Source organism: Nycticebus coucang, chromosome X (genome assembly GCF_027406575.1).
Source record: "Nycticebus coucang isolate mNycCou1 chromosome X, mNycCou1.pri, whole genome shotgun sequence".
NCBI lineage: Eukaryota > Metazoa > Chordata > Mammalia > Primates > Lorisidae > Nycticebus > Nycticebus coucang.
The window spans coordinates 134,553,320-134,563,745 of NC_069804.1; the positions used below are offsets into that span (position 1 = coordinate 134,553,320).

General features: G+C 34.7%; 1 protein-coding gene across 2 annotated transcripts in view; it reads left to right on the plus strand.

Annotated features, from left to right (window-relative positions):
• Positions 1-9,863, plus strand: part of RBM41 (RNA binding motif protein 41) — a 65,720-nt gene extending 55,857 nt beyond the window's left edge. For both annotated transcript variants that reach the window (XM_053580410.1, XM_053580412.1), the window contains 2 exons: positions 6,839-6,986; positions 9,305-9,863. In XM_053580410.1, the coding sequence (XP_053436385.1) occupies positions 6,839-6,986; positions 9,305-9,471 (315 nt within the window). In that variant the 3' untranslated portion in view covers positions 9,472-9,863. The remainder of the gene's footprint in view (positions 1-6,838; positions 6,987-9,304) is intronic.
• The last annotated feature ends 563 nt before the right edge of the window (positions 9,864-10,426 follow it).

Consider the following 10,426-nt stretch of genomic DNA (forward strand, 5'->3'; position numbering starts at 1 on the left):
TTATTTGTAACAAATGTAACATACTAATCTAAGATATAAATAACAGGAAACTGTATATGGGAGCTCTTTATACTATCTTCTCAATTTTTCTGTAAATATAAAACTGTTCTAAAAATAAAGTCAATTTTAAAGAGTTTTTTAAAGGTAGCTCTAGAAGAATGCATGCAGTATAATACCATTTAAATAAGCTTCAAAACATGTAAAACAATGCTGTGTATTGGACAGGGTTACCAGGAAGAGTTTTTATCCTCTGTTCTGACTTGGAGATTCTGATTTGACATTGGTCTTGGCAGATATGTTATGTTTATCTGGTTATTGAGCATAGCTGTATCTTTGTGTGTATTTTCATGTGTGTGTGTGTATGTGTGTGTGTAAATTCATACAGTATATACGTAAGTGTATGTATGTTTTTGGAGCAGAAGGGATGCATCCAAGCAAGAACTGACAGAACCATCTGAACCAGAAATCCTCTTTATTTTTTAAAAATATTCATATCAAAGGGAACAGTCTTAGTATGGATCTTTCCTAATTGGTGAGAAATTTGAAGTCTGTTTTCACATACCACTTGCTATGATTATTTAATTTTCTGGTGTTTTCGTGATTAGTATTTGAGAGGGAAGAATCAAGATCACCTAAAATTGTTTAAGTGAGTCACAAGTCAATGAATAATTCTATGCCATTGCCTTTAAGATGTAAACATACGTAAGTGCTAAATAAGTGAATGTTCTGGTTTTAAAGATTTGGGGACATAAAGATTCTACTGCTTGTTAACAATGTTTAATGTATTTATTCATACATTTCAGTGGTTAAGTCATTTAGGCGGGTTCTGTTTTCTAGCTGTCTCCTTTTGCTGCTCCTGTCTGAATTCTTTCTTAGTTCATTTAAGCCATAAAAGATATAACTAATGCAAGCTAACATATGGAATTCTTTTTTCCCTCCATCCTTTTTATTGTGTTTAAGAAACACGTGAGATCTACCCTCTCGTCAAATTGTTAAGTATACAATACTGTCTTAACTTATAAGCATGATGTACAGCAGAGATATAGAAATTTTTCACCTTGCATGACTGAAACTTTCCATCCATTGAATAGAAACTCCCCATTTCCCCCTCTAACCCAGCCCCGGAAACCATTATTCTACTTTCTGCTTCAACAAGTCCTACTACTTTAAATACTTTATATAAGTGGAATCATGTAGTATTAGTCTTTCTATGACTAGCTTATTTCACTTAGCAGATAGTCCTCAAGATTCATTTGTGTTGGGCGGTGCCTGTGGCTCAGTGGGTAGGGCGCCGGCCCCATATACCAAGAGTGGCGGGTTCAAACCCAGCCCCAGCCAAACTGCAACAGCAACAACAAAAAAATAGCCAGGCATTGTGGTAGGTGCCTGTGGTTCCAGCTACTTGGGAAGTTGAGGCAAGAGAATCGCCTAAGCCCAGGAGTTGGAGGTTGCTGTGAGCTGTGGCACCACAGCACTCTACCAAGGGCGACATAGTGAGACTCTGTCTCTAAAAAAAAAAAAAAAAAAAGATTTATTTGTGTCATAGCATGTGACAGGATTTTCTTTTCTGAGACTAAATAATATTCCATTGTGTGTGTGTGTGTATACCACTTTTCTTTATCCATTCATTAAGCAATGTGCATTGGCTATTGTGACCAATGTAACAGTGAACGTGGATGTGCATGTATCACTTTGAGATGCTGATTCCAACTCTTTTGGATAAATACCCAGAAGTGGGATTGTTGGATCATATTGTAGTTCAATTTTAATTTTGGGAGGAACTTCCATACTATTCTCCATAGCAGCTATACCACTTTACTTTTCTACCAACAGTGCACAAGAGTTCCACCTTCTCCATAGCTTTGCCAACATTTGTAATTTTCTGGATTTTTGATAATTGTCATCTTAACAAACATGAGGTGATACTTCATGATTTGCATTTCCCTTTAATTTGTGGTATTGAACATCTTTTCATATACATGTTGGTCATTTGTATACCTTCTTTGAAAAAGTGTTTATTTAAGCCTTTTGCTCATATTTTAATCAGATTATTTGACTTTTTGCTATTGAGTTGTAGGAGCTCCTTATATATTTTAGACATTCGCCCCTTATTAAATATATGGTTTACAAATATTTTCTCTTATTCCATAGATTGCCTTTTCACTCCATTCATTGTTTCCTTTGCTATCAGAGCATTTCAGTTTGATGTGGTCCCACTTATCTATTTTTGCTTTTGCTGCATGTGTTTTTAGTGTCACATCAAAGAAATAATTGCCAAGACCAATGTCAAGGAGCTTTTCCTCTACATTTTCTTCGAGGAATGTTACAGTCTCAAGTCTTATGTTTAAGCCTGTAATCAATTTTGAGTTGAATTTTGTGTATGGTGTAAGATAAGGGTCAAATTTCATTATTTTGCATGTGGCTGTCTAGTATTTTGAGCATTTTGTTAAAGAGATTTCTTTTCCTTGTTATATGTTTTTGTATACTTGTAGAAGATTGTTTGACTGTAGATGTATAGATTTATTTCTGAGCTTTTTATTTGGCTCTATTTATCTATGTGTCTGGTTTTATGCCAGTACCATCCTGTTTGATTACTGTAATTTTGTAATATACTGTGAAATAAGGAAGTGTGCATCTTCTAGCTTTGTTCTTTCTCAGGATTGTTTTGGCTATTTGACTTTGATAGAGATTACATTGAATCTGTAGGTTACATTAAGTAGTATGGATACCTTAAGTCTTCTAATCCATGAACACAGGTTCTCTTCCCATTTATTTATTTATTTATTTATGCATTTAATTTCTTTAAGCAACATTTTATAGTTTCCAGTATACAAGTCTTTCATATCCTTGGTTAAGTTAATTCCTTAGGATTTTATTTTTCTTAATACTATTATAAATGAGATTGCTTTCTTAATTTCCTCTTAGTATTATTTGTTCTTGGTATATAGAAACATAGCTGATTTTTCTATGTTAATTTCATATCTTATAACTTCACTGAATTCATTTGTTAGTTCTGAGTTTTTTAATTTTTTAATTTTATTTATTTTATTTTTGGGGGACAGAGTCTCACTTTATCACGCTTGGTAGAGTGCTGTGGTGTCACAGCTCACAGCAACCTCAAACTCTTGGGCTCAAACAATTCTCTTGCCTCAGCCTCCCAAGTAGCCAGGAATACAGGTGCCAGCCACAACCCCTGGCTATTTTTAGAGATGAAGTCTCACTCTGGCTCAGGCTGGTCTCGAACCTGTGAGCTCAGGTAATCCATCCATGTTGGCCTCCCAGTGTACTAGGATTACAGGCAAGAGCCACTGTGCCCAGCAGTTCTGACATTTTTTAGCTTAAGTTTTCTTCTTTATTTTTGTTTCCATTAATATGGTCATAATTCTGTGCCAATAATAAAATTAAGACAGATAGATGTTCTGAACAGGTCTCTGTTGTCTTCTGTTAAGTTGTTAACTATGAGCCAAATAACCAAGGTACCACCATTCACCTGGTAGCAGCTTATCTCAACTGCAAAGTATCTAAGGAAAAATGTCAATGTCTTCATTGTTGCACTTGTGAACCTTGTTTTTGAAAATCTTTTTATTTTTTTTAACATTTTTAATGGACATATAATAATTGTACCTATTTGTGAGGTACATAGTGATGGTTTGATATACATGTAAATGAGTATGGTGATTAGAACATGGTAGTTCACATATCCATCATCTCAAACATTTATCACTTCTTTGTGTTAGGAACATTCGATATTCTCCTTCTAGCTATTTGAAATCATAATCATCCTACAGTGATATAGAACACTAAATTATTACTCCTACCTAGCTATAATTTTATATTCTTTAATAAATCTCTGCCTATACTCCCTCCTACCCTTCCCAGCCTCTAGTATCCTCTGTTTTACTTTTTACTTCTATAAGATCAACATTTTTTGATATGAGTAAGGAAAATATGTGGTATTTAACTTTCTTTTCCTGACTTATTTTACTTAACATAATGTCATCAGTTCTATCCATGTTGCCTCAAATGACAGGATTTCATCATTTTTTATGACTGAATAGTATTCCATTGTGTATATATATTGCATTTTCTTTATCTGTTCAATTGTTGTTGGACATCTGGGCTAATTCCACATGTTCGCTATTGTGAATAGTGGTTCAGTAAACACAGGGGTGCAGATGTTTATAGATATACACAAACACACACTATTTTGATTTTCTATTTTCCATGATTCAATCTTGGTGGGTTATATGATAATCATTTCTTATAATCCTTTTCATTTCTGTGGCATTAGTTGTAGAGTCTCCTCTTTTGTTTGATTTTTTTGACTCTTTTTTTCATTGTCTAGCTAAAGGTTTGTTAATTTTATTAAACTTTTCAACAAAACCAGTTCTTAGTTTTGTTGTTATTTCTATTGCTTTTCTATTCTCTACTTTCTTTATGATCTTAATATAGTTATTATTGCTATAAAATTCCTTCTTAGTACCACTTTTTGTACATTCCATGAGTTTTGGTATGATGTATTTTTGTTTTCACTTGTCTCAATATATTTTCTAATATCCCTTTAATATCTTCTTTGGCTAATTGGTTGTTCAAGAGTATGCTGTTAATTTCCACATGTTTGCAATTTTCTAATTTTCTTCTGGTAATTGATTTCTATTCTCATTACATTGTTGTCTAAACAAATAATTTTATGTCAATCTTTTTTTAATTTGTTAAGACGTGTTTTATGACCTAATATGTAATCTGTCCTCACGAATGGTCAGTGTGCACTTAATAAAAATGTATATTCTGTTGGTGCCTGTTAAGTCCATTTGGTCTGCAGTGTTATTCATGTCTTCTGTCTTTTTATCAATCTTATGTACAGATGTTCCATCCATTATTGAAAGTAGAGTATTTAAATCTACTATTATAGTGATGTTATTTCTCCTTTAAGTTCTATCATTGTTTGCTTCATATATTTAGGTGCTCTGATGTTAGGTAATATATTTATAATCGTTATATCTTCCTGGTGAATTGACCATAATGTCCTCCTTTGTCCCTTGTAACCATTTTTTTTTTTAACTTAAATTCCATTTTGTCTGATGTAAGCATGGCTACCCCTGCTCATTTTTGGTTACCATTGGCATGGAAAATCCATTTCTGTCTTTTCACTTTCAGTTTATATGTGTTCTTAAATCTAAAGTGAGTCTCTTTTAGATAATACATAATTGGGTCTTGACTATTTTACCAGTCAGCCACTCTATGTCTTTTGGAGAGCTCAATCTATTTATCTTTAAGGTAATTATTGATAACAAAAGACTACTGGCATTTGTTAATTATTTTCTGTCTGTCTTGTACCTCTTTTTTTTTGGCCCGGGCTGGGTTTGAACCCGCCACCTCCGGCATATGGGGCCAGCGCCCTACTCTGTTGAGCCACAGGCAATACCCTCTTGTACCTCTTTTTTTTATTGTTGGGGATTCATTGCGGGTACAATAAGCCAGGTTACACTGATTGCATTTGTTATTGTACCTCTTTTTTATCTCTCCTTCCCTCTTAGCTATCTTCTTTTCTAGGATTCATTATGATTTTGTAGTGACATGCTCTGATTTCTTTCTCATTTTTCCCTGAGTATTTTCTATAGGTATTTCCTTTGTGGCTACCTGCCACAGGGCATACATAAAACATCTTATAACAATCTGTTTTAAACTGATGACAACTTAAATTCAATCACATATAAGAGCTCTTTTACATTCTCTTAAATTTTTATAGCATCCCATTCCTAATAAATAGAATATTTTCTTTTCTCTGAGAATATTAGTTATGGTTTATTGAAGGTTTTTGTTGCCCTCCATAGTCTTAGTTTTCTCTTATTTGCTTTCTTTTTGTTTGTCCTGTTCTTGGACTTCCATAGTATGGGCTTTCCTCAAGTGCCTGATAGTCCACACTCAACTTTATTGGATAATGACTAAAAAGCTGATTGGAGGCTCTGAGTACATGAGTGGCCCATGTTGATTTTGAACTTCACTTTAAGGTGGTGTGTCTGGGGAATTTATTGGAGGAATTCCCAATCCCATAAGCATTTTTACATCTTTCCTTGGAGCTATCAGTGTCTCCAAAGAAAACTGTTCCAAACTCTCTCTTGGGAGGATAAGAACATTCTAGGAGCCAAGGGATAAAAAAGGTTGGGGAGGACCTCAGCATTTAGTGTGCATTCTTTCTCTTAGTCTCCTTGTGTACGGAAATAGTATTCACATCACAACAAATGTTCATATATCTTCAACTATGTATAGCATTTTCTATCTTTTGACAGTGAGCCTCCAGTATTCTACCAGGATTGGTGAGTTCCCTTTACCCAGAAACATATTGTGGAGGAAAGTATTTAAAAATCAAATTAGGTTTTTAAATAACCTTCAGCCTACCCACCTTATTTTACTCCCATCCCTTATTTCCACAGATATCTGAAGCTTTAATGTCCTAAACTGTTTGAGGATTTTTTAATGGAGATTGGGTAGGTTCTTGGCTTTCCCCACTGCTAGTTTAAGATTTAGCTTTTTTTATTTTCTCATGTGAGCTGAGTTGGTCTTACTCATCCAGTTATTTTCCAGGTTCCAGAGTATTATTGCTATTGCCTCCTTTCGTTGTTTTTTTTTTTTTTTTTTTTTTTGGTAGTCTCCCATAGTTTTAGGATGTTTTCTGGATGAAGTGAAATTAAATCAGTGTGTCCAGTCTACCATTTTGATCTGAAATAAACTAATTCTAACCATAATGAAAGGTTAGAATTGAAACCTTTCTTTCATAATGAGAGAGTTACCTTTCCTTTCTTATTTGATATTTCTGTTGCTCTTTAATTTGTTTTAGGTGTTATACTTGAAGAACCTTAGCCCTCGGGTGACTGAAAGAGATCTTGTCTCATTGTTCGCTCGGTTCCAGGAGAAGAAAGGACCTCCAATTCAATTCCAAATGATGACTGGACGAATGAGGGGGCAGGCTTTCATTACGTTTCCTAGTAAGTAGCTTCATGTAGATAATTACTCATTTGCAGCCTTAGTTCACTAGAGACTACCCATACCTCTCTAATTTAGATATAGTGCTTTGATTTTCCCATAGCACATGGGAAGAAAGGAAGTAAGGAAAAGTATGTTTCCAGTGTTACTCTATCTCCCTTTCTGTTCTTTTTCTCACCCGTTGACAGTGCATCACCACCTTACCACAGTGTCCTCAATTTTCTTCAGTCTTGGTACTTCCTTCTTCCCCTACCAAAATCTTTTTCTTTGTTGATGGTAGCATTTCTAGTTTAAGTTATAATTAGATTACTCATTAATTAATATATTAGTATTCTGATTGAAACACACATACTTGCCTGATGCCCTATCCCTTTAGGACTAAGTGAGTATAAGCTAATATACTAATTCATTACTAATTCATAGTTAATACATTCTTCTAAATATTGTTTACATGTTAATGCACAGCTTCAATGTTCTAAGCCAAAGAAAAGAATAATATAGGAATTTCAGTTTCTATGACATGCAAGGTAATGTCTTTCCAGGGAGAGGTTGGGTAGGATCTGTAACTCTCATTGTCCCTAAACTATTTTCATTTCTAAATAGTCTACTCATAAATATGCAGGCTGTTGATTTTACACATTAGTACTGTCAAACTCCCCTCCATTGTTTTCATACAATTGCGAATCATCTTTCCTATCTGATTGAAGGTTTGTAAATCCTCTATACCAGTGGTTTCAGTCTTTTTAAGTACTAGAATCCCTTTTAAATTTAAAACATATTTCAGGGTGGCGCCTGTGGCTCAGTGAGTAGGGCGCTGACCCCATACGCCGAGGGTGGCGGGTTCAAACCCAGCCCCGGTCAAACTGTAACAAAACATAGCCGGGCGTTGTGGCGGGCGCCTGTAGTCCCAGTTACTGGGGAGGCTGAGGCAAGAGAATCACCTAAGCCCAGGAGCTGGAGGTTGCTGTGAGCTGTGATGCCACGGCACTCTACCAAGGGCGATAAAGTGAGACTCTGTCTCTATAAAAAAAAAAAATATTTCATAGACCCCCCCCATATAATATGAACCATTGATTAAAAAAATACATAATAAAACTTTATAAACTAAGTACTTTTATTTTTTTTATTTTTTTATTAAATCATAGCTGTGTACAATAATGCAATCATGAGGTACAATGTGCTGGTTCCATATACAGTCTGAAATATTTTCATCAAACTGGTTAGCATAGCCTTCATGGCATTTTATTAATTATTGTGTTCAAACCCTTATACTCTACACTTAGCAAACTTCACCTATACCCTTCCAAGATGTACCCTAGGTAAACTAAGTACTTTTAAATGTGTAGCTATTTTACTAGTCATAACAGCAGCTATACTGAAAATTTGTAGTACATACATTCATAAAAAAGAAAAACTGGTTCAGTCTGCAGATATTGTCTACTTATGATTCCATACAATCCTTACTATAATCCACCTTCTCCTAGTTTCCCACATCCAGGCCCTGAGACCCATAAGTTGAATACACCTGCTGTACGCTGTATATTCTCACACCTCAAGCTTCTGTATGCCACAAGGGTTCTTAAGCTTATTTATCCCAATAAAGGCTTCCAGAACCACTCTCCCACTGAATGAAAAAAGTAGAAAAATGTCCATAATAAAATAATTTATTTCGGGCGGCGCCTGTGGCTCAGTTGGTGAGGCGCCGGCCCCATATACCAAAGGTGGCGGGTTCAAACCCGGCCCCGGCCAAACTGCAACCAAAAAATAGCTGGGCGTTGTGGCGGGCACTGTAGTCCCAGCTACTCGGGAGGCTGAGGCAAGAGAATCGCTTAAGTCCAGGAGTTGGAGGTTGCTGTGAGCTGTGTGAGGCCTCGGCACTCTACCGAGGGCCATAAAGTGAGACTCTGTCTCTACAAAAAAATAATAATAATAATAATTTATTTCATTATCATGCAAAAATTTTGAAAATGATCTGGTTCTCATGATACATGTAACCTGTTATCTAAGATAGAAGCTCATGTATAATTAGTAACAGCTTAGACTTCTTTAGCATGCTGCCTGTATTCTTGTTTCTTTACCTATGTCTTTGAATTAGGAGCCACCCTCAAATGTCCATTTTGAATTTTTATTGTCATTATATTGGCATTAATTTAATCTTATTAAATTATACAAATTAGATTATAGAAACGATTATAAAATCAAATAACCTATGACCTTATAACTTAAGTTTAACTCCAAGGCAAAATAACCTAAACTAGACTTGGAATAGAATTCAGTTATTAAGTTCTATGTAAATCAATATATTTTCTTTCTCTTTTAGATACAGAGATGGCATGTCAAGCATTGCATCTAGTAAATGGATATAAACTACATGGAAAAATATTGGTGATAGAGTTTGGAAAGAGTAAAAAGCACCGGTCAGATCTCCAAGATGCTTCTTTCATACAGTGTGCTACAGATAGCGCTACGGAAATCAGTGGTAGCTAGAATATATATAGATTGTGGGTCCTAGATTGTCTTTTTTACATCAGAATCTTGAATCTAGGATTTATGTACAGATAGCAATTTATTTGAAGTCAAAGGGGAGAAACTATTGAAAAAGAAAAAAGTAATTGGTACAGTCCTTTTCAGCTTTTTGAGAGAATTGATAGAAGATAATTTCTGTAATCAAAGACCATATAGGTCAGATAATATATCAAGAATAAAGGGTAGCATACAAAAGTATTGTTTTCTCAGGATAAATCATAAAAAATTATTTCTGTGGATTTTTCAAAATCTTTGTAATTTTTCTGGGGTCTTCAATGTTTGTCCCTAGGAATAACATTCTTTCCAAGACTGTCTCCTATATACAGAACATAAAACCTAAATTAATGTTGAAATATTTATTCATTAGAGCCCCCTTGTCCCTAATTTTATCCACCAAGTAAATAAAAAAGCAGGACCCCAGGCCTAAGCATCAAGAACTGCTATTAAGTCAGAATTATCAGCAATAATAGTAGGTAGTTTCATAAGTCAGTCAACATATTTAATGAATACTTCCCCACTAAGTTATCAGAATCTTCAAAAAACTATATATTTTTCTAATGAAATATTTTGGATCAAAATATTGATGTTCTCATGACATTTAAGCCAGCTACTATTGAGTAGTCATTGAGTTCAAAGCAATAAACATTGAATAAGTGTCTAATATATGTTAAATACTACACATACGAATTTACAAGAGGAGCATACTAACACAAAATATCAAAAATAAGTGTGAAGAAATAATTCTCTGGCAGAGAGGAAGCCAGTCCCAAATCCCTCACTTGTTTGTTTAGGTTGCTAGGGAATAAAAAGACAACATAATATAGAGGAAAGGTATAAACATTGGAGTCAGACCTATATTTGAACCTCACAGCCACATATAACACTCCATGACCTTGGCAAGTTGTTTAATCTTAGC